Source organism: Anolis sagrei, chromosome 7 (assembly GCF_037176765.1).
Source record: "Anolis sagrei isolate rAnoSag1 chromosome 7, rAnoSag1.mat, whole genome shotgun sequence".
NCBI lineage: Eukaryota > Metazoa > Chordata > Lepidosauria > Squamata > Dactyloidae > Anolis > Anolis sagrei.
Window position 1 is genome coordinate 17,387,418 of NC_090027.1, and position 25,011 is coordinate 17,412,428.

The 25,011-nt window shown below is 42.2% G+C and overlaps 1 protein-coding gene across 1 annotated transcript in view; it reads left to right on the plus strand.

Moving 5' to 3' along the window:
• Nucleotides 1-1,994: 1,994 nt before the first annotated feature.
• ROBO4 (roundabout guidance receptor 4) overlaps nucleotides 1,995-25,011 on the plus strand; it is a 129,587-nt gene continuing 106,570 nt past the window's right edge. Inside the window, 1 exon segment of the mRNA XM_067470698.1 lies at nucleotides 1,995-2,319. Coding sequence (XP_067326799.1) covers nucleotides 2,136-2,319 — 184 coding nt within the window. The 5' untranslated portion in view covers nucleotides 1,995-2,135.

Sequence of the window (25,011 nt, forward strand, 5' to 3'; positions counted from 1 at the left end):
ATTCTTCAAAGCTTTAGGGCTGTTTCCTTGGAAATCTTTAGAATCTTTGGAGGCTCTTAAGACTGTTCTCCCCCGGAAGGTCTTAAGGGTTGAAGCTTTTGTACAGGGGAAGCTTGCACACGTCCTGTACATTAGCTTTCCTTACTGAGCCTAACTAAAAATGGCTCCCTTTCCCAATTGCCCTGAGCAAGGGGCAGAACCAATACTTAATGATGATGGACAAGTGACTCCTCTGTTGCGACAGCTCCACTGGCTGCCAGTTTGCTACCGGACACAATTCAAAGTGCTGGCGTTAGCCTATAAAGCCCTAAACGGTTCTGGCCCTACTTACCTCTCCGAACGCATCTCCTCCTATGAACCGACCAGGACACTAAGATGGTCTGTGAAAGCTCTGCTCTCGGTCCCGCCTGGACCGAGAGCAGGGGACGAGAGACAGGGCCTTCTCAGTGGTGGCCCCTCAGCTGTGGAATGCCCTACCTGCAGACATCAGATCGGCCCCCTCGCTGTTGGCGTTTCAGAGGAAGGTGAAGACCTGGCTATTCGAACAAGCGTTTGACTAAACAGTGAAATTGAACATAGGAATACAGAACAATGGATAATGAGAGTGGATTCTGATTTTATTGTTGAGGCGTTATGATTGTTATACTGTTGTTAATTGTTGATGTTATAATCTGTTTTAATTGCATTATACTGTTTTGTGATATTTTGCATTGTTGTGTAAACCGCTTTGAGTCGCCTGAGGGCTGAGAAAAGCGGTATAGAAATAAAGTAAATAATAATAAATAATAATTTACTTTCTTTACCAGCCAGAAAGGAGAAGAAGAAATGCAGGGGCCTTCTTGGAAACGGAGGATTCTCAGTTCTGCTCTTGGACAAACCAGGCAGCATGGCTATATGTGTTAGCTGCATAGTGGAGGGGAAAAGAGGCTGTGTTTAATGAGGAGATGCTAAATGGGCAGCACCGCTAATAAGGGGTAGGAATGATAGATGGCTGGTGTGTTCACCAGTTCAATGGGAATGCATTTCTTCAGGGCTAATGATGTTTGTTAAATCTGTTTGAGTCAATTAAAAAAAGCACAGGGAAACAAGTCGGAGAAAAGTGGGGAGCGCAGTGGGGTGGGAGACCAGAGGACAGGAAAACAGCAGCAAGGAGGGCAGCAATAAAGACAAGGGGGATTTTCTGCACCAAAGTGATGAAATAATTGGCACCGAGCGCAATAAATGTAATTGTAACCATCCCGAGCACATTGTGCCTTTGTGACAAATGAAAATGTCGCAGGCCCCCTTCAAGGCGCACGGTTTCCCCCCGGCCAGGTTGACAAAAGGAGCAGCCGACAAGCGGTTAAATCTATCAGGGGATGGTCAATTTTGTTTGAAAACACTCTTTTCTCTCCCTCTTCCATCCCCACCCAGAAGCCCTTGCAAAGCAGTGAGCTTTCTTTTATGCAGTCAATCTCCCCTCACCAGGATGGCTGGAACTCAACTTTTTCCTTGCCTGGTCTCCAAAAAAAAAAAAGGGGGGGGGGGAGATAAAGTGTGAGAGAGGGAAGGTATTTTTCATGAAATAAGTGAATGTGAGAGAGAGAAAGAAGGAAAGAAGAATGTGTCAAGAAGGCATGAGAATGAAAATTTTTGCCTGGCCTGCAAAGAAACGTTCTCTTTTCCCCATTGATCGTTTTGCCTAGTTTTCACAATATTGTAGTGTATGCGTGTGAGGGGTGGAAAGAGGGGGACCCTACCCACTGATGCCCCCCTCCCCACCTTCTGATGTCACAGATGGTGCAGAGGAGCAGCCTGCTCACAGCATGGGGCCTATATGCTTGCCTCCCCCATTGTTCGCCCCGTTAAAAAAGAAGGGAGAAAGTACAAAAGCAGTTGGAAAACATGCTTAATAACAAATTCCAAATAATTTCCCAAACAGAAGGGCTTGAGCTAAGCAGAGAGGGAGAGCTGTGCAGGCACAGAGGGAGACAGAGAGAGAATAAGAAACAGGGGGAGGCAAAACCTGCCCCCAAGGCTCCTTGGGCATTTGGACAAGAATTTCTTTCGATGCCTTGAATGCTACCAGAGGGGAGCTGGGTTTTCCCCCCCTTTGAGCCAGCCACCTCTCCCTTGGCGCCTTTTTCCACTGCAGGATGTTGCCTGGGGTCCTCCTGCTGGGTTTCGCGTCCCTCCCGTGGGTTTGGGGCTCTCAGAGGTGCCAATGCCGCTGCACCTGCCTCCCGGAGCCCGCGGAAAAGGCCCTGCAGGTGTCACCGCGCAGGCAGAGCCGGCACCTGCGGCACAGCCACCCACTTAGGCAGAGGCACAGGCTGAGAGGTAAGAAACACCCCAAACATCTCTTCCAAATAATAATTAAGATGCATGGAATAATGACGCAGAGTCCAGAATTGTCTTGCCTTGGTGGCATCTCTACCTGTCTAGTCTTGCATCACATCTTGGTCTACTTAGGATTTCAGAGCCAAGATAAGAGGCAAGGGAGAGGATGTGTTTGCCGTTCATTCAGTTGGCACTTTCTAAAAAGGATGATTTTGGTTTTCAATGAGATATTACGGCTCTATGAAGAGTGATATTCATTATGGACTTGAGTTTCGCACCTTGATCTTGCACTCTAGTGCAGAGTCACTCTGCACTAGAGTCACTCTGACATGTATTAAGGCTGAGAGGGGATATGATAGCCATGTATAAATATGTGAGAGGAAGCCACAGGGAGGAGGGAGCAAGCTTGTTTTCTGCTTCCCTGGAGACTAGGACGCGGAACAATGGCTTCAAACTACAAGAGAGGAGATTCCATCTGAACATGAGGAAGAACTTCCTGACTGTGAGAGCCGTTCAGCAGTGGAACTCTCTGCACCGGAGTGTGGTGGAGGCTCCTTCTTTGGAAGCTTTTAAACAGAGGCTGGATGGCCATCTGTCAGGGGTGATTTGAATGCAATATTCCTGCTTCTTGTCAGGGGGTTGGACTGGATGCCCCATGAGGTCTCTTCCAACTCTTTGATTCTATGATTCTATGACTCAGGGAAGTATAGAAATGCATGGTGCCACAGGAAAGGAACTACGAATGGCAAGAGGAAGTGTATTTTTTATTTTTGTATGTGTCACTGGTTGTTCTGCAGGATTTGAAATATACTGTTGGGGATGCCAAGGCAGAAAAAGGGCAGAAACAAAGATGATAGTGCAGGCAAAGGAAATATTCATTTAGAACAGTCAAAAGGAGAGGATTGAGTAGAGTTGATTTAGTGGCAACCTCAATGAGCTTACCAGCGTTCTCAGATTTGGACCTGCCCTCATTTGGAGAGAGGCAGCACATTTTGGATGTCATAGAATCATAGAATCAAAGAGTTGGAAGAGACCTCATAAGCCATCCAGTCCCTGCCAAGAAGCAGGAATATTGCATTCAAATCACCCCTGACAGATGGCCATCCAGCCTCTGTTTAAAAGCTTCCATGAAAGGGCAGCCTAACTGTCTGTTATTTCCTCTCTCTGTTGCACCTTCCTTGCTAGGGAGAGTTACAGGTGGTCACTGGATTTTCTCCCACATGTGCCCAAACAACTGGTCTGATTCTGCACACTCTGCCTCTTGACTTGGGAAGTGGGATAGATTGAGGAGTGCCCTTTGCTCCTCTTCTTCAGGTAGCAAGTTTTCTTGGATCAACTTGGATGGTTTTCATTTCCTTGTGTCCCCCCCCCCCCCCCCAGAGGAAAGCTTTCTAGTGACGTTGTGCAGAACTAAGTGGGATTTGTGCTCTCTGACATGTATTAACAAAAATTACCAGGGTCAGTCCACAATGTGCAGAATTTACAAGGGGTTTTCATTGAGAACTTTGCCATCACTGTGTTGTCAAAGGCTGGAATCATTGGGTTGCTGTGCATTTTTTGGGCTGTATGGCCATGTTTCAGAAGCATTCTCTCCTGACGTTTCACCTGGATATATGGCAGGCATCCTCAGAAGTTGAGAGGTCTGTTGAGTTCAAGAGTTCTTTCTCCCACCCTGGACCTCATTCCACAGATATATAAACCTCACTTACTTCGTTTCCAACAGACCTCCTCAACCTCTGAGGATGCCTGCCATAGATGTGGGCAAAACATCAGGAAATAATGCTTCTGGGACATAGCCATACAGCCCGAAAAATGCACAGCAATCCACTTGCCATCACTGTTTTTGTTTTTCTGGAGAACCGTCAGACCCTTTATCTGTTTCTTAACTTTTCTGGGCAGAGTACTGACTACAAATCCTGTTGTGCTTGTCTCCACTTTAGTGAAGTTTTGCAAACAAACAGCATTTCGCTTAAGCACATTAAAAAAAGGTTTCTCGGTGAAATAATTAAGAGACGAATGACTACTGAGAAAAGGGCAATGGTAAGGAAGCTACCATTTTCACAGTGTTGAAGAGAAAGAGAGCCATGTGATGTGGAGTAGATCTTGTTTGTCTGTCCAGAGGCTGGATCGACACTGCTAAATATTGCCGTTTCAGAATGCAGTTTGACTGCATTTGAACTGGATTATATGAGTCTACACTGCCATATAATCCAGTTAAAGTGCAATCCAAAAATGCATTATTTGGCAGGTGGATTCAGCCTGAGAAGTATATTGAGGGTGGAGATTGTATTTGAAGATTGTATTCATCATACACACACTGTCGTATTTGCTAGAGCAGCGTTTCTCAACCTGGGGTCGGGACCCCTGGGGGAGTTGTGAGGGGGTGTCAGAGGGGTCACTAAAGACCATCAGAAAACACAGTATTTTATGTTGGTCTTGGGGATTCTATGTGGGAAATTTGGCCCAATTCTATCATTGGTGGAGTTCAGAATGCTCTTTGATTTTAAGTGAACTAAAAATCCCAGCAACTAAAACTCCCAAATGTCAAGGTCTATTTTCCCCAAACTCAACCAGTGTTCACATTTGGGCATATTGAGTATCCATGCCAAGTTTGCTCCAGATCCATCATTGTTTGGATCCATAGTGCTCTCTGGAGGTAGGGGAACTACAACTCTAAAACCAATGCCCATCAAATCCTTCCAATATTTTCTGTTGGTCATGGGAGTTCTGTGTGCCAAGTTTGGTTCAATTCCATCGTTGGTGGAGTTCAGAATGCTCTTTGATTGTAGGTGAACTATAAATCCCAGCAACTACAACTCCCAAATGACAAAATCAACCTCCCCAACCACACCAAATATGGGTGTATTGGGTATTTGCGCCAAATTTGGTCCAATGAATGAAAATACATTGTGGATATCAGATATTTACATTATGATTCCTAACAGTAGCAAGATTTAATTGCATCATGGTGTGTTGTTAATGTTTATTGCCTTGTTTTTGAGTTTATTTTGTTGTGTTGTTGTTTTTACTGATGTATTTTGCCTCGGCCTCTTGTAAGCCACACCGAGTCCTTCGGGAGATGGTAGCGGGGTACAAATAAAGGTTTATTATTATTATTATTATTATTATTATTATTATTATTATTATTACAGTTATGAAATAGCAACAAAATAATGTTATGGTTGGGGGTCACCACAACATGAGGAACTGTATTGAAGGATCACAGCATTCGGAAGGCTGAGAAACACTGTACTAGAGGATAGTCGTATATTTTAATTTTTTTCCTGTCTTAGTTTATTAAGAATAAACACTAATGCTGAAGTGCTTTGAATTTGTTCCATTTCTTTGTCTCATAAGCACTGGGAAATGAAATGGATCCATTCTAAGTTAGCTGAACGCAGTTCCTTTGGAAATCAGTGAAACTTCTTAGACTAGAATTGACTATTTGCTGAGAAAATGGGGCAATATAAAAGTTTTAGGACAGTCCCTGCTAGTTGGAGGATAGGGTATATGCCCTGATCAACCGGGAATGGAAAGACAATACTGTCTGGACTAGCTGGATGTGATCCAGCAGGGCTCATCATCCTTTCCTAAAGAATGTTGAGTTTCGCCTTGTTGTTGTTGTTCATTCATTCAGTCGTCTCCGACTCTTCGTGACCTCATGGACCAGCCCACGCCAGAGCTCCCTGTCGGCCGTCACCACCCCCAGCTCCTTCAAAGTCAGTCCAATCACTTCAAGGATGCCATCCATCCATCTTGCCCTTGGTCGGACCCTCTTCCTTTTGCCTTACACTTTCCCCAGCATAATTGTCTTCTCTAGGCTTTGCTTTCTCCTCATGATGTGGCCAAAGTACTTCAACTTTGTCTCTAGTCTTCTTCCCTCCAATGAGCAGTCGGGCTTTATTTCCTGGAGGATGGACTGGTTGGATCTTCTCGCAGTCCACGGCACTCTCAGCACTTTCCTCCAACACCACAGCTCAAAAGCATCGATCTTCCTTCGCTCAGCCTTCCCTAAGGTCCAGCTCTCACATCCGTAGGTTACTACAGGGAATACCATGGCTTTGACTAGGCGGATCTTTGTTGCCAATGTGATGTCTCTACTCTTTACTATTTTATCGAGACTGGACATTGCTCTCCTCCCAAGAAGGAAGCGTCTCCTGATTTCCTGGCCACAGTCTGCATCTGCAGTAATCTTTGCACCTAGAAATACAAAGTCTGTCACGGCCTCCACATTTTCTCCCTCTATTTTCCAGTTGTCAATCATTCTTGTTGCCATAATCTAGGTTTTTTTTGACGTTTAGCTGCAACCCAGCTTTTGCGCTTTCTTCTTTCACCTTGATTAGAAGGCTCCTCAGCTCCTCCTCCCTTTCGGCCATCAGAGTGGTGTCATCTGCATATCTGAGGTTGTTAATGTTTCTTCCAGCAATGTTCACTCCAGCTTTGCATTCATCCAGCCCCGCACATCGCATGATGTGTTCTGCATACAAGTTAAAAAGGTTGGGTGAGAGTATGCAGCCTTGCCGAGTTTCGCCTTACTCTGTTGAGATTTGTTCTGCTGCATCACTAAATCCCTCAAGGAGTAGTGATGGCCCCTCCCAAACTTGTGTCTCCTAAATGGAAAGATTATTTACTTTATTTCTACCCCACTCTGACTCACCCTGAGTGGGACTCAGAGCACCTTCCCATTTTTGCAACTATTCAATGCCACAATTATACAAAAAACAAACAATGCATAACACAATTAACCATTAAAATTAAATAGATATACATTGCAATTTAAATCAATTTAAACAATACGATTTAAAACAATTAAAACATGATGAAAAGAGCACCAAGAGGCTGATCTGATATTGCTGGGAAGGGAGTTCCACAGTGAGGGGCCATCACCAAAAAGGCCCTCTCTCTTGTCCCCACCATTCACACCTCCAAAGGGGGTGGGACCAATAGCAGGGCCTCCCCAGAAGATCTTAACACTCGAGATGGTTCATAAAGGGAGATACGTTCGTTCGACCAGGTAAGCTGGGCCGGAGCTAGGGCTTTATATTAAATAAATTATATATATATATATATATATATATATATATATATGCTCTGTGCATAATGAGTTCCTTAAAAACAAAAGAACCAATTAACGATATCACACCAAATTTGGCAACAAAATGTCTCATAACACAAGGAGTGACCATCACTCAAAAAATTATGATTTTGTTATTCGGGAGTTGTAATTGCTGGGATTTATAGTTCACCTACAATCAAAGAGCATTCTGAACTTCATCAACGATGGAATTGAACCACACTTGGCACACAGAACTCCCTTGACCAACAGACAACACTAGAAGGGTTTGGTGGGCATTGACCTTGAGTTTGGGAGTTGTAGTTCACCTACATCCAGAGAGCACTGTGGACTCAAACAATGATGGTTCTGGACCAAACTCTACACAAATACTCAATATGCCCAAATGTGAACACTGGTGGAGTTTGGGGCAAAATGGAATCTTGACATTTGGGAGTTGTAGTTGCTGGGATTTATAGTTCACCTACAATCACAAAGCATTCTGAATCCCACCAACGATAGAATTGGGCCAAACCTCTCATACAGAACCCCCATGTGGGCCACAGCAACTCGTGGCAGGGGATGGCTAGTAAATAATATATATATTTAATATATTAAATTAATATATCTCTGTAAATTCATTCCACTCCTTGCCTATTTTCCAACTGCCCCAATTTAGCAATATTTCTCTGATAAAGGATACATTTTCAGCTGCTTTGAGGATGTTCTAGTTTCACCCTCCTCCTCCTCGCTCTTTCCCCCTTTGTGCTTAACTTCCTTCTATTGCTACAAACTGCTTGTATCTGAGGAACTGGACTGAAGTCTATGAAAGCGTATGCCAAGTGCTGCAACATCCCTCCTTCCCCCTCCTTTCCTTTTTATAATGTCATTGAAATTGACCTTTGCATTCTGTAGGTCCATAGTCCTTTTGTGGGATTTTTAAAAACCACAACAAAGAGAGACTGACAGCCTGCGTTGGATAACATAAGCCACTTTCAGGTATTCAACAGGCATAAAGAACGAATGCAAACAAATAGAAGCCAGTCTTCACTCCTGAGCTGTGTGCATTCACATGTTTGAAAGCTCTACGTTCATTCAGTTATTGATCCTACCTGTAGTCAGATTACTTTGTTCAGAGATGGCTAAAAAAACCTTTCTACTACATTTTCATTCTTTTCTCGAAGCACAAATCTGGTTCATCTCATTTCTGATCTGCCTGAAAATTTGTATGCTGTTTGGCGCATGGTTTTGCCTAATATATGTGTTTGTGGCAAGCACTTTTCTCTAATGGATGACTTTTTCTATGCAAATGTGTCTGATTTACATATTTCTGCCCACATTTTTTGACTGTAGGGGCCTCCATTACAAATGTATTTATTCAGGAAATACACATTCTGTTGGCTCATGTGAAAATATGAGCTGAATAAATTTAGTTTCCATTCTTTCACTGAGAGAAGGAGAGACCTAAATGAAGGGGTGCTCTTTGTGAGACATGTTCAAAAATAAGTGTAGGTACTAGGCCTGGGTAACAACGGAAAAATTTGTTTCTAAAATCGATTTGTATTTGGGGTTTTTTTGTTTCGATATTTAAAATAATTACAAAATTTTCCTTTTAAAAAGTTCGATATTTACGAAATTTCGTAAATGGTAAAAAATTAACGAATCGATTTCCGAGACAATAACGAATCGATTCGTTAATGGCGACCGCGAAATACGCTAAAAAACCTCCAAAACCTTCTGAAGCTTCCCTCTCCCTCTGTTGTTGACTGTTGGTGTGATATTATAATTTTTTTTCACTAATTAAACCATAAAACTGGCCCAGACATGCGGAAATAATAACGAAACGACCTCAAAACAATAACGAAATGAATACAATATTGAAATACGAAGCATTTACAAAAAGTTTTTGAAAATTCGTTTTTTTAATAATTGCTCCAGAATGGTTCGTTATCGTTTGGTAATTGAAAAAATTAACAAATTATTAACGAATTACGAATTAACGAAACGAAACTGCCCAGCCCTAGTAGGTACGTCTGACTTAACAGTTTGGTTTTGCTTTGCAAATAATCCCATGTAGGTGAGCCATTGCATTTACTAAAGCATGTTGAGGATCAGCTTGGGGTGTTGGCAAATACGGAATCAGCTTTTGTGAAATACAGGACGAAAGCAATGTCAGAGTACTCATGACTTTCTGCGCAGAAATCGGATTCTCTCACATTTAACCTTCAGAAATCAGTGTCGTGTCACGTGCATCAAAGAGCAAAGATCATGAATGCGCCACTCCTCTGGACACTCTGCCTTGTGCCTCTTGTCGAGCTTTGCTGCCGAAGGCATGCCATTGAGCCAGGGCTGAATAACAGAATGCAACAAAGACAGGGCCTCGCATCCAGCCACTGAGAGCCTTAATTTGCAAGCCTAATTCACAGAAACAGTGGACATTCCCATGCATGAGAGATTGTCGGATTAGCTGTTGCTCATCTTGGCTTAAGGAAGTTGGGAAATAATGTCTACTGCAGTGCCAGCTGGAGACTCTGAAATCAGTAATCAACCTGCTCCAAATTCCAGACTGGATTTTGGAAGGAAGCAGTCAAAGTGCTAAGCATTTTCCCCAAAACCGGTTCTGTATCTTGCACATCTCCTTTAAAGTATGGACTAAAATCTGGACCAAATCACTGATCAACTGAATGCACAGCCAGCCTAAATTTGTAATTGTTATTTCCACTGAATTACACATAAGTATGAATTTGCTACAGGCAACTATTATTTATTTTATTACTTACTATCCATCACCTGTAATAAGAAATTCAATGTGCAGATTTGAGAAATGTGAATTTAATAATGTTGTGTGGGAATGAATGGAAGAATGGAAGTTGTATGGATGGAGTTAATAATTTTGGGAACACCAGTATAATATTAAGGCCTGCAATGTCCAACTACCTGCTTGCTGGACTTGCTCATGAAAAACTCTGATAAGAATGGGACAGTGATAAAGGAAATGTTTGCAACCTTCCTTATGTTAAGAAGGAAGTCAACATAAGCCTTGTGTTTGTTAACACCAATCAAGAAGATCAACACCAATCAAGAAGAGTAAACATCTGGCCAGGAAACTGGGATTGATCCAGGATGGAAGATGTCTATCATTAATTTACAACTTTGGGACTACATCAACAGAATTTTCCTATAAAAGACTCAGGCTAATAATGCTCAAATCGTGGCAGACCGAGGAGTCTGATCCACCCGCCATGCTCTGCTTCATGGGAAGGACAGAGGTGGTGTATTTGGAGAGTGTCAGATATGCTATGGGAAAGCATGATTCTGGACACTTTGGGGCTTCTTTCTCAAGGGAAGAGGCAGAAGTGCGCTTTTGGAGTCTTAGATTTTGTGCAAGGAGTCAGGTTCTGCTGTATGGAAAACAGAGATCTGGTCCTTGGCATTGTTCTTAGGGAAAGAAGTTTTGGCATCTCAGCATTTTGAAGTTTTGGCATTATGGAAGTTATGGAACTATGCATTGGCAGGTTGCAGGAAATCAGGGTCTGGCCTAACAGGTGTTTCTCCAAGGAGGGAGAAAATGATATGGTAATATTTGGATGCATGTGGATGAATGCGTATGTGTGTGAATGTTGAGTGAAAATGAAATTCCCCTATGTTTGTTTGTTAACCAATGTAATTGTAAATCCAATGTAGTTGCATAGAATCTGTATGTCTGTATGTCCAATGTCATTTTTTGTCTAAATGTTTTCTGTAATCTTATATACTTTCTCACACTGGAAATTGCAATAAAAAGAACCTATGCTTTAAAAATCATTGAAAAGTCATTCATGACACACCTGCTACACAGTGCTTATTGATTTATCGTGTCATCCGCAACCAGAACATTGTATTACATTTCTAACAGAACAAAACCAAGCAAACAGATAAAAAACCCCACAAATTTTGCAAACTTGGTAGTTGATTAAATGTCCTTTGACCAGTATCTGGCCACTTGGAGTGCCTCTGGTGTCGCCGCAAGAAGGTCCTCCATTGTGCATGTAGCAGGGCTCAGGTTGCATTGCAGCAGGTGGTCTGTGGTTTGCTCTTCTCCACACTCGCATGTCGTGGATTCCACTTTGTGGCCCCGTTTCTTGAGGTTGGCTCTGCATCTCGTGGTGCAAGAGCGCAGTCTGTTCAGCGCCTTCCAAGTCGGCCAGTTTTCTGTGTGCCCAGGGGGGAGTTTCTCATTTGCTATCACCCACGGATTGAGGTGCTGGGTTTGAGCCTGCTATTTTTGGACTCTCGCTTGCTGAGGTGTTTCAGCGAGTGTCACTCGCCACACATTGCTGTGGCTCAGTCTGTGTATATTTGTTTTGTGTGTGTATATAGGTGCTTATGTGTTTGTATATATTCATGTATATATTCGTGTGTATGTGTGTTTGTGTATATATATATGTATGCATGTATGTGTATATATTTGTGTATTTGTGTGTTTATGTGTATGTATATTGTGTATATGTGTGTGCTTGTTTATATGCATATTTGTGTGTATATATGTGTATATGCATTTGTGTGTGCATGTGTATATGTGTATGTATGTGGGCATGTATGTGTGCATGTGTATACGTGTATATGTGTGTGCATGTATATGTGTGTGTGTGTGCATGAATGGGTGCAAGTGTATATGTATATATGGTGTATTTTCAGGGTTTTAAAGTCTGTTCCACTGGGTGGGTTTTTTTTATAGGGGTGATGGACACTCGTTGGACTGTTAGGTGTATTGTGTGAAAATTTCATGTCAATTAGTCCTGTGGTTTCTGAGTTACATTTCTCCCACAAACGAACATTACATTTATACACACACACACACACACACACAGCATTTATATTCCGCCCTTCTCACCCCACAGGGAACTCAAGGCAGATTACAATGCACATATACATGGCAAATATTCAATGCCAGTTAGACATACAACATATATAGACAGACACAGAGGCAATTTAACATTTCCAAGCCTACTCTATGTAGAAAGAGACCATATGGTTATACAATGGCTGGGCTTTAGCACAGTGGGTTAAACTGCCAGCTGTTGAAAATCTTGCTGATTGAAAGGTTGGCAGATCAAACCTGAGCTCCCATCATTACCCAGCTTCTGCCCACCTAGCAGATCAAAAACAGTAATTTGAGTAGATAAATAGGTACCACTTTTCGTGGAGAGGTAATAAAAGAACATGCTGGTGATTTGATCGGTAGGATGTCTACGGACAACAAAGTTTCTCCGCATGGAAGATGGAGTGACAGCACCACCCTGTGGCTAGAGTTGAGTACAGCCTCCAGATGCCAGAGATGGAAAAGATGGGAAAGCCTATACCTCTGTTTATATATTGTCTGTGCTTGCTAATTGTATAACGGCATTGGATGTTTGCCATATACGTGTCCTGTAATCCACCCTGAGTCCCCTTGGGGAAATAGAGCAGAATATAAATAAAGTATATTATTATTATTATTATTACTTGCCACCAGTTTGAAAATAATATGATTGTTTATTTTTAAAAAATTATGAACATGTGGCTAGGTTTCTTTATGAGTGCAGTTGAGTGAAGGATAAGTACAATGTCCTGATGGTGTAATTGTAACTTTTTAGTTATTTATCAAATTATAGGGGACGGTCTTGCTCAGTAATGGAGAAAAATCACATGGTTTAATCCCTGGCTTGTGCTGTGCCATATGTTGCTGTCCCTACTATAGTGTGTGTTTTCGTTTAAAAGTAGCTAAAAGTAATGAAAAAAGAGTGTTTTAAAAATTATACAACTGCAACAAGTAACTACTTGTGTTCCCCTATTTTGGAATAATAACTGTACTTTTAAAAATCTATGTCCAAATGTCCAAATGCCAGCCATTCTCACAGCAAAGGATACAAATTGTTCTATTGTTTATATGATTAAGTATATGGGCTCCATAGCTCTTGTCTCAAAGTTATATTCAGGCCAAACTGATGCACAGAGACTTTGAGCAAGGCATTGCAGTTGTGCAGTTGTTTGATTGTACAGTCCCACATCAAATGTTCACTATCTGGCACTGACAAGTCTGGATATGGATGACGATATCAAGAGAATATGGGAATAGGGTGACAGAATGGTACATTTCTATACTTACAGTGCACCTTTCCACCATTAAAAGACATAAAGGAAGAGATTAAATGGGAAGAAAACATTTCTGGTATACGTTTAATTGCAGCTAGATGCATCAGGATTTCTCAACAAATTTGATTTTGCCACAATGAAAAAAATCACGTGATAAGTTAATTTTACCTTCTTGAACTGGCCTATATTCTAAATCTTTGCAGCCTTTGCAAAAAACTCTTGGATCCATAGAGCCAGGTGATTGACAAGGAGGAAAAAAATCATCTTGTGGATTTGAGATGCTATGGTTTCTGCGCCAACTCCAAAATGCCATCTGGTGGCTTCCTAGGCAAACTGCAGTGTAGAACATTCTATCTCTTGGGACTTTTTTTGCATGGAGTTGGCCAACCAACACAATAGTAGGACTGTCCCATCTGGTGATAATCCTTATCACACGACATCATGTTATGCTCATTGCATCATAATCACATGATGTCAATGGCCACGCAAAGCTATCCATCACTCTCACAATAAGTTACCATTATCCTGCATTGCTGGAACAGGGCAAAATACAGGGTGAGGCAGCATAACTTCCTTTTTTCAAAACTTAATAAAACCCATTGTATGAATCAGAAAAAAATATTTAGGCGCATACCTAAAGTTTTGTTTTATGTCATTTTGAAGATCAAATTAGGTAGGTGACGTCCCCCATTCTCCATTCTCCATACACTGAGTAAACCGATTTCTGGCGTTTGTCATGACTCTTGCCAGCATAGCAGGCATTATGTTGGCAATTTATTTCTGGATGTTGGTCTTCAAATCTTGTAGGGTCCTTGGATGGTTCACATAAACACGAGACTTCAAAAAACCCCATAGAAAAAAATCACAAGGGGCCAAATCTGGAGAGCGAGCCGGACACGCCAAATCTGCTCGAAAAGTTGGCCTCAACAGCAAAAGCACACTCCTCACTGTTCCAAAGCATGATGGCAACAACTGTGTCAGGACAAAACTTTATACTCCCACCTCTCGAACAAGACCACTAGCTCTCCACTACGTCTTCAACTGACTGAATGGCGCGCATTTTAAAAAGAAAGTTATGCTGCCTCACCCTGTAGTTAGAAAGTGTGTGATAATGTCCTTTATCATTATTTGGTCCCCCAAAGTAAAAGCTGATACTTTTGATAATATTCCATTAACATTGTTTCCATCCTAAATATCTCGGTGTCACCTTAGATTGAACACTAGAATATAGGAAACACTGCTTGAACACTAAGCACAAAGTAGCTGCACGCAATAACATCCTGCGGAAACTTACTGGCAGCACATGGGATGCAGACCCAAAATTAATAAGAACATCAGCCCTGGCCTTGTCTTACTCAACAGCCGAATATGCCTGCCCTGTTTGGCATAAGTCTGTCCATGCATAGCAGGTGAACATAGAATTGAATGAAACATGCAGAATAATCACAGAATGTCTTAAACCTACACCTTTTGATAAACCCTACAAGCTAGCTGGCATTGCTCCCCGATGTGCGATGGGAAGTTGCTGCTAAATGTGAGACAAATTAGGTTGAACGCTGTGAAAGCCACCCACTACATGGCTACCAGCCTCCTCCCAGTAGACTCAAATCAAGGAAAAGTTTTATGAGAACTACCACTCCCCTTGGCGTCCTCTCAGCAACAGCAAGGGTATCCCTCTGGGCAGCTAGACCAGGAAATCCCAACTGGATGCCCCCCCCCCCCTCCAGGGTCTTCCTTCAAGGGCAAACCAAGAATGGGCAACTTGGAAGTCCCTGAACAGACTCAGAAGTGGAGTGGGCAGATCAAAAGACAACCTGGCAAAATGGTACTACCTAAAAGAATCCCACAGCTTATGTGACTGTGGAGCAGAACAGACAACTCTGCATCTGTATGCTTGTCCACTAGGCCCTGCTTCAGGTACAGATGAAGAATTGTTGGAGGCTACAGACAATGCCATTGCTGTTGCCCGTTTCTGGTCAAAAGATATTTAGCCACTTGTGCTCCATCTATTTTTATCAGTCTTATACTAATTTATGCAATGCTTTGATACAAAATAAATGTCTTCTTCTACACTTACAGTACATAACAGTGACTGTCAAGGCTCCTGTCCTCCATGAATGAATTCATTAAAGTCTTTTTTCTACCAGAGGACAAGTCCTCTTGCCAAAAAAAAAAAAAAAAAAAAAGGATCAGAGTGACTATCAACAGTAGATGGTGGCTCCCAACTTAATGTGACTGCGAATCCTCTCCAAGTTTCAGCCTGAATTTTCAAGCAACTATCCAAATAATTCACCTGTTTTGGAAAAGATTTCAAAACCTTGAATAGCTTCTGTAAAGTTCAGGCCAAAAACCAGAGTAGAGTGTCACTAACATGAGAGCTTCCCACTGCCATTTGGGGCCATGCCTTGTTTTATCCAGGACACAAGCTTTATTTCTTCCCATATTATTGTGTCAATTGTGACCAATTCAAAGTGCTGGTTTAGACCTATAAAGCTCTATACGGTTCTGGCCCAGCTTACTTGTCTGAATGCATCCACCCCTACGTCCCACCTCGTAATCTAAGATCATCCGGGGAGGCTCTGCTCTCACTCCCGTCAACAGCACAGATGCGTCTGGCGGGGACGAGAGACAGGGCTTTCTCGGCTGTGGCCCCCCGCCTATGGAACACACTCCCAAATGAGGTAAGATCCGCTCCCTCCCTCCTGGCTTTTAGAAAAAAATTAAAATAATGGTTCAGGCAGTAGAAGTAAATGTATGCAGCATTTCGGAAAGACAGTGACTCGAACGGCGATTCGACAGATGAGACTGTTTTATTGTTTTAATTATTGTTTTATTGCTTATGGGTGTATTGTTTTAATTTGATTTATGTCTAATTGTAGTGTATAATTGTAATTCTTTGTACTGGCATTGAATTTTGCCATTACTTATGTGTAAACGCTTTGAGTCCTCCTTGGGGTGAGAAAAGCAGTATACAAATACTGTAAATAATAATAATAATAATAATAATAATAATAATAATAATAATATTCCTCTGCATTTTCCAGAGACTGTTCTGTTTGGAACATAAAGTCAGAAGGTTAAGTTTAAATTGGGACCCTCCCAACAAGTGGTATCTGGGTGACGAATTCTGATTTAACGTTTTCCACTCCTGCCGAGACAAACAATACGTGGGAAATTATTCATCTTATGTTTACGAAGGGTGCTCAATAGCAGAACATCTGCTCCACATTGCAAAAGCCCCAAATTCCACTGTTACCAGTTTAGTGGAACACTGTTAAGTAGACTTTTGCCTAAGATGTGGAGTATTTGCCAATTGTAGGCAACACTGGGCAGGGTTCAAGACCAAAATTCATTTTCTTATGTGTTTGAAATTGCAGAGGTCTGCCCACTGCCCTTCACTTGGTATGAAAGGGACCACCTTTTGGCTGCGGTCATCCTCACTTCCAGTCTTTGTCCTCCCTCTCAGCATGCCTGGGCAATGCTGGCCTTTCATGGTTTTCTCATTTAGTGTGTTGCTTTTGTTGTTTAGGTTTATTCTTCACAGCACTTCCTGCTTGCTTTCGCAATATCCTGTTATTTTCCAATTGTATGTTTTTGGCAAACTCAAGTAGACTGCAAGATTGTATAATACAACATGATGCATGATGGTTTCGCTCAAAGTGCTTCAATTAGTGAAAATAATTTCATCTGACAAATTCCAGATACCAAAAAGTGGCCTTGCTGGGGAAAATGGGACATGTGATTCTCAGTCATTAACTGTATTAAGTACATGATAAATTACTTTTGGAACTGAAGAGAATTGTAGAAGCAATGCTGTGGTCTGCATCTATCAGCACATTACATGGGCATTTTTAGTTTATAGGAATCCCAAATCCTGTGACCTTCATCTCAGATTCTATGGGTAGGGCAGAAGAATCTCAAGGTAAGAGCACTGCCTTGAAAAATGTATATTTACACACTAAAATAGCTTGTTTATTTTAATGTCCCACTCTATGCTTAATGGCATCACTTGGGCTGCCTTTCTAATGGCATTCTTGCAACATCATCTAGAACAGGCATGGGCAAACTTGGGTCCTCCAGGTGTTTTGGACTTCAACTTCCACAATTCCTAACAGCCTCATCCCCCTTAAGCGGCTGAAGGGCCTGAGGCTGTTAGGAAATGTGGGAGTTGAAGTCCAAAACACGTGGAGGACCAGAGTTTGCCCATACCTGTTCTAGAACCAACATCTGTTACATCCACCAGTCTCTGGTTTGGGTACTGAAATCTCAAGGCTTGGCATTGTTTTAACCTAAAGTTGGTCATCAGTAAAATCAAAAGTAGATTGTGTCCAATTAAGATACCACGAACATATTGCTATTCTTCAAAACAACCGTCTTCCAGTGTTGTGTTATGAGGAACCATCAACACTGGAAATTCGGCCTACAAAACCTCCTACTCAACTACTCCTGGAATATTGTGTCCAATTCTGGGCACCACAATTGAAGAGAGACATTGACAAGCTGGAATGTGTCCAGAGGAGGGCAACTAAAATGATAATGGGTCTGGAGAACAAGCCCTATGAGGAACGGCTTAAAGAGTGTGGGCATGTTTAGCCTGAAGAGGAGGAGACATGATAGCCATGTATAAATATGAGAGAGGAAATCATAGGGAGGAGGGAGCGAACTTGTTTTCTGCTGCCCTGGAGACTAGGACGTGAAACAATGGCTTAAACTACAAGAAAGGAGATTCCATCTGAACATGAGGAAGAACTTCCTGACTGTGAGCGCTGTTCAGCTATGGAACTCTCTGCCCCAGGATGTGGTAGAGGCTTCTTCTTTGGAAGTTTTTAAACAGAGGCTGGATGGCCATCTGTCGGGGGTGCTTTGAATGCAATTTTTCTGCTTCTTGGCAGAGAGTTGGACTGGATGGCCCATGAGGTCTCTTCCATCTCTATGATTCTATGATTCTACAATCTTCTTGAATTGAATTCTGCCCTGGACATGAATAAGGAGCAACTGAGAGACTAGCTATTTTGGACTGATTCAAAGAGGACCCTGCAATCAACCAGGAACTCAGTTTCCCCCCCATGGTTCCCCTTTTAAAAAACCAAAGACTCCAGAGCCAGATATCTGATGAAGCTTAAGCCACTTTCCTTAAGAATTGCTTTCACTGAGCTGCAATTTCAAGTAATGCAAACCGCAGTGTTAGATGGTCGCTACCATAATGTTCAATGGGAAATCAGACTATGTATTTGTAGTCAATGTCAGGTAGAAAACTTTGTGCATTATCTGTTAGTCTGCCCATTGTATAGTGACCCAAGAGAAAGACACCTGAAACCTTTGACGACACAGGGTAAAGGGAAGTCTTGCAGAAACAGTGCAGTTTCTGCTAAGCGACACAAATGACTATGTAACTTACAAAATAGCCCTTTTTGATCTATCTGCAAGGGGACGAGTGAGTGGCTCTGTGGGTGCCCCTCGCCTGCATTGCTCTCCCGCCGGCAGGCAGGGGTGCAGAGCAGGCGAGGGCTCTTCGTTGCAGGTGAACTATAAATCCCAGCAACTGCATCTCCCAAATGTCAAGGTCTGTTTTCCCCAAACTCCACCACCAAACCCACCAAACTCCAAATGGCGCATATTGAATATCCGTGCCAAGTTTGGTCCAGATCCATCATTGTTTGGGTCTGCAATGCTCTCTGGATGCAGGTGAACTACAACTCCAAAACTCAAGGCTCACCAAACCCTTCCAGTATTTTTCGTTGGTTGTGAGAGTTCTTTGTGCCAAGTTTGGTCCAATTCCACCATTGGTGGAGTTCAAAATGCTCTTTAATTGCAGGTGAACTATAAATCCCAGCAACTACAACTCCCAAATGACATAATCAATTTTCCCGACAACCCCACCAGTATTCAAATTTGGGCATATTGGGTAACGTAAGGTAAAAGTTTTCCCCTGACATTAAGTCCAGTCGTGTCCAACTCTGGGACTTGGTACTCAATTTCTAGGCCAAAGAGCCGGTGTTGTCCATAGACACCTCCAAGGTCATGTGGCTGACAGCATGGAGCGCTGTTGTTGGGTATTTGTGCCAAATTTGGTCCAGTGAATGAAAATACATCCTGCATTTCAGACTTTTTACTTTATGATTCATTACAGTAACATAATTACAATTAGGAAGTAGCAATAATAATAATTTTATGGTTGGGGGCACCACAACGTGAGGCACTGTATTAAGGGGTCGCAGCATTAGGAAGGTTGAGAACCACTGCCCTAGAGGTTGAGAATAAATAAATAAATAGTATAAATAATTGGGGTAAATTGTAAATATGTTTTCTGGACATATCAGAGTTTGGGAAACTTAATTTTGGATCACCATTCCCCTACTCCAGGCTTCTGGGAGTTATTGTGTGTCTCTTTTTCAAAGCTTTGTAAGTTATTCTTCTCAGGAAGGGAAAACTCTCCTTTGACGCCAGAATAAATTAGAGAATGCTGTCCAGAGCCCCCTATTTTGACTATGTCTGTGTATGAAGGAGGTGAGCCTTTAGACTACCCTGTTTTCATTTTGGAAGCAGCGGAAACAGCTGAAATTCACACCCACCTCTTCCCGTATCCTGTGCACAGTCCAGGAAAATACGCACAGACACAAAAGGGGTTGGAGCTGCCTTGAGGAAACTCTTTGGAGTTTGTGTAAGCATTGGAGTAGAGAGATGAAAAGCCCTTGTGATACTGAATGACAGAGAAGGGTTAGCAAACAGTGAGAAATGCAAATGGAGATTGGTCAGTCTCTTTAGGTTCAAAATCTTGGAAAGAAGAGCTTTCAGCAACAAGATAAGCATGCGAGGAGGAGCATTAATCCAGCTAGTGCACCAGAGGATCTTGATTTGGGCAGCCTTTCTGTTAATGGAAGGTGAGTGAATGGTTGGAACTGGAAGAATAGTTTATTTACATTAGAGCACCACATAACTTGGCTGTTTGTTGTTGTTGTTCATTCGTTCAGTCGTCTCCGACTCTTCGTGACCTCATGGACCAGTCCACGCCAGAGCTCCCTGTCAGCCGTCACCACCCCCAGCTCCTTCAAGGTCAGTCCAGTCACTTCAAGGATGCCTTCCATCCATCTTGCCCTTGGTCGGCCCCTCTTCCTTTTGCCTTCCACTTTCCCCAGCATAATTGTCTTCTCTAGGCTTTGCTGTCTCCTCATGATGTGGCCAAAGTACTTCAACTTTGTCTCTAGTATCCTTCCCTCCAGTGAGCAATAATAACTTGGCTGTTAGAAATAATAATAATAATAATAATAATAATAATAATAATAATAATGTTATTTATACCCCGCCACCATCTCCCCAAGGGGACTCGGGACGGCTTACATGAGGCCAAGAAACTGAAAGGGGTCAGTTGGTAAGATATCCTGTCACCACCACCACCACCATCATCATCATCATTTAGCCTTGAGAATTTCCCTTAATATGTAGTGCAAGTAGTTCCAAACCACCTGAGACCTCACGCTTCAAAGATTATTCAGATTAAAACTTGTGCACCGGCTGTGCCCGTACCTTGGGAAGTCTGACTTGGCCACGGTAGTCCACGCTCTGGTTACATCCCGTATAGACTACTGCAACGCTCTCTATGTGGGGTTGCCTTTGAAGACTGCTCGGAAGCTTCAAATGGTCCAGCGTTCAGTATTCAGGTTGCTAACAGGAGCAGCACTCAGGGAGCATACCACTCCTCTGTTGCGCCAGCTCCACTGGCTGCCAGTTTGCTACCGGGCACAATTCAAAGTGCTGGCATTAGCCTATAAAGCCCTAATCGGTTCTGGCCCTACTTACCTCTCCGAACGCATCTCCTCCTATGAACCGGCTAGGACACTAAGATCATCTGGGGAGGCCCTGCTCTCTGTTCCACCTGGCGCACTTGGCGGGGACGAGAGATAGGGCCTTCTCAGTGGTGGCCCCTCGGCCTGCAGATATCAGATCGGCCCCCTCCCTGCTGGCGTTTCGGAGGAAAGTGAAGACCTGACTGTTTGAACAAGCATTTGATTAAACAGTGTAATTGAACATAGGAATGTGGAATAATGGATGATGAGACTGGATTCTGATTTTACTGTTGAGGCGCTAATGATTGTTATACGGATGTTTAATGATTTATGTTACAATTGTTTTTAATTGCTTTATACTTGTCTCGTGATGTTTTGTATCGATGTTGTTCACCGCTTTGAGTCGCCTGAGGGCTGAGAAAAGCGGTATATAAATGAAGTAAATAAATAAATTCCACACAGCCCTATATCCCAGAATATCAGCATGGAAAATCCCACAATATCTGCTTTGAACTGGGTTGTCTGAGTCCACATTCAGATAATGTGGGATTTTCTGCCTTGATATTCTGGGATAGAGGACTGTGTGGAAGGGCCCTAGGTCTGATGCAAAGTGGGAATGCTTCAGTCAATTTCTAGCTAACCTGTTTCGTTTTGTTCTGAGGTCCCTTTCTATGGCTGTCTGATATTTTTTATATATACTTCTTTAATTGTTTTGTTATATCTTGTCTTTCTTCCTCTGAGTTCATTGCGGCATAGAAGCTTCTCTTCCTGCTCACTACTTCATGTGGTTATTAATTCTCGTGGTTATTAATTCTGCCCATTAGGTTATTAATTCTCGGTGTTCTAATATTGTGATTTTATATGATCAGATGTGTTTATTTATATTTTTTTTGTATCTTATGTTATTTGATTTTATTTCTTATATTTTACTGTTGTACTCTTTGTTGTACATTTGCATTGTTGTACTACTGGGCTTGGCCTCATGTAAGCCACCCTGAGTCCCCTTGGGGAGATTGTGGTGGGGTATAAATAAAGCTATTATTATTATTATTATTATTATTATTACGTAACAATAACCCTGTGAGGTCAGCCAGGCTATAGGGTTGAGGAGCCTTTGGTTCTCCTGAATCTTATTGTCGAAGGCTTTCATGGCTGGAATCACTGGGTTGTTGTAGGTTTTTTCGGGCTATATGGCCATGTTCTAGAGGCATTCTCTCCTGACATTTTGCCTGCATCTATTGAAAGTATCCTCAGAGGTAGTGAGGTCTGTTGGAACTAGGTAAAAGGGTTTATATATCTGTGGAATGACCAGGGTGGGACAAAGGACTCTGGTCTGCTGGAGCCAGGTGTGAATGTTTCAACTGACCACCTTGATTAGCATTTGATGGCCTGGCAGTGCTTGGGGCAATCTTTTGTTGAGAGTTGATTAGATGTCCCAGATTGTTTCCTCTGTTGTTTTGCTGTTGTGATTTTAGAGTTTTTTTTAATACAGACCTCACTACCTCTGAGGATGCTTGCCATAGATGCAGGCGAAATATCAGGAGAGAATGCCTCTAGAACATGGCCATATAGCCTGAAAAAACCTACAACAACTCCTGAATCTTGTTCGTAACTTGGGGACTGTCTGTACTTGTGTTTTTATGGGAATGAGATACAAAGCTGAATATTTTGTTCAAGAAGAATTCCCAAAATGAAGGGGCAGAAGTAGGCACAGAGAGGGGGAAAACCAAGAAAACCAAGGCTGCCACTGGGAAATAGGGGTATGATATATGAAAGAGTTGTTTGGAGACTTGGTGGTCTGCAAATTCCATTCCTTGAAGCTCAAGCTTTACGGCATTCTGTCTCCTATGAGCAGACAATGTCAGGAAGTTTTGCACAGGAAATTCTGGAAGAATGACTTTGCATTACAACAATAACAATGAGTTGGATTCTCGGAGGTGTAGATCAGGAGAAACCCATTATATTGAATTTCAATAAGAGGATGTGGTGGCCTTTTGCCATATTAAATACTAAAATATGCTTGTAGTCTGGGGAATCTGATTCTCATTCTTAGCAGGAAGACAGGGAAATGAATACCTGATCTTAACATATATTGGCATATGGAAGCAAATAGATTCTGAAGTATTACCATCATTGTATAGCACTTTAGAATGGGAACTGGTCACCACACAGAGACATGGTCATAAATATGGGGCTATGTGCAAGATTCTCCAATGTATTCTTCCTGAGACAAATCACTTGCAAAGCTTTGAAAGACAAAAATAGTTGATGAATAATAACTCCCAGAAACCTCTTTGGCCATGCAGAAAACATGAAGTTTCCAGAAAACATGTTTACAACTAACCCAAATGATTTAGACTATTTATTTATTTATTTGCAGTATTTATACCCTGCCTTTCTCACTCCAAAGGGGACTCAAAATAGCTTACAGAGTACACACATATGGCAAACATTCAAAGCCAATTATACATGTAGCAAGGACAGACAAACACAAACAGAGGTAAAGGCAGTTGCTCTCATCTTATTTCATCTTGGAGGCTTTGGTCAGCTCTGGCCATGGGGGAGGGTGCTGTTCCTCCATCTTCCATGCTGGGGAGCTTTCCTCTGATCGATCGATGTCCTTAAGGGTACCTTTATTACCTTCCCACTAAAAGCAGTACCTATTTATCTACTCACATTTCTGCTTTCGACTTGCTAGGTGGGCAGGTGAGCTGGGACTAACAGTGGGTGCTCACTCCGACCCGGGATCGAACTGCTGACCTTTTGATTGGCAGGATTTTACTGCAGCATAGCAGTTTAGCCAGCTGTGCTAAGCCCAGTCCCTACATCCCGACTACAGAGATGACTTGCATATTGTTGTACTCAGGGGCGGCTCAACCCATTACACAAAGTAAGCATTTGCAGTATAGTTGATTTTGCCCAGAGGCGCTCTTGAGGCGCTCTTGGGGGAAAATAGACCTTGACATATGCGAGTTGTAGTTACTGGGATGTATAGTTCACCTACAATCAAAGAGCATTCTGAACTCCACCAATGATGGAATTGAACCAAATATGGCACACAGAACTTCCATGACGAATAGAAAATATATATCAGTGATTGGTTGGGGGGGGGGGGGGGTGCCAAAATACTGTTTGCTTACCGTTGAAAATTACCTAAGGCGCCTCTGGTTGTACTCCAGGACAGGAATAATCCTCTGACTTTAAACACCACATGTTGAATAGGAAAAAACAATCCTATTATTGAAGATAAGTAAAAAACAGTAAAGCAAAAAGCACTTTAAAGAAATTGGTAAATCCAATTAGGTAAGAAGATAAGCAGGAACAAATTAGTCCAAGGTGGAGTTCAGCAAAGTCCATAAAAGCAAAGTCCACACAACTCTAATACAATCAAGAAAATCAGGAATACATTGATCCAAGGCTTGGGTAAGCAATCATGAAATCCAGGAATCAAAACCATGAAACAAGAAATATCTTAGCATGAATCTTTAAAGCAAGGCTTCCATGAACAAGGACAAGAACTTGGCGTGATTCTAAACGATGCTTCATTTGACTACACATCCCAAACTTGAGACTTTTATCCCTTTGTTAGTTAGGTCACTAGCGATCTGAAATTGGTTTCTTTTTACTTGAGGCTTTGTTATTGTTTTCTGCCGAAGCCTGGCAGAGCGCCGAAGCCATTGCTCAGCTCTCCTGTTTTCACTGATCTCTTTTTGTCTATCTCTTGGCTTGTTATCTACTTGC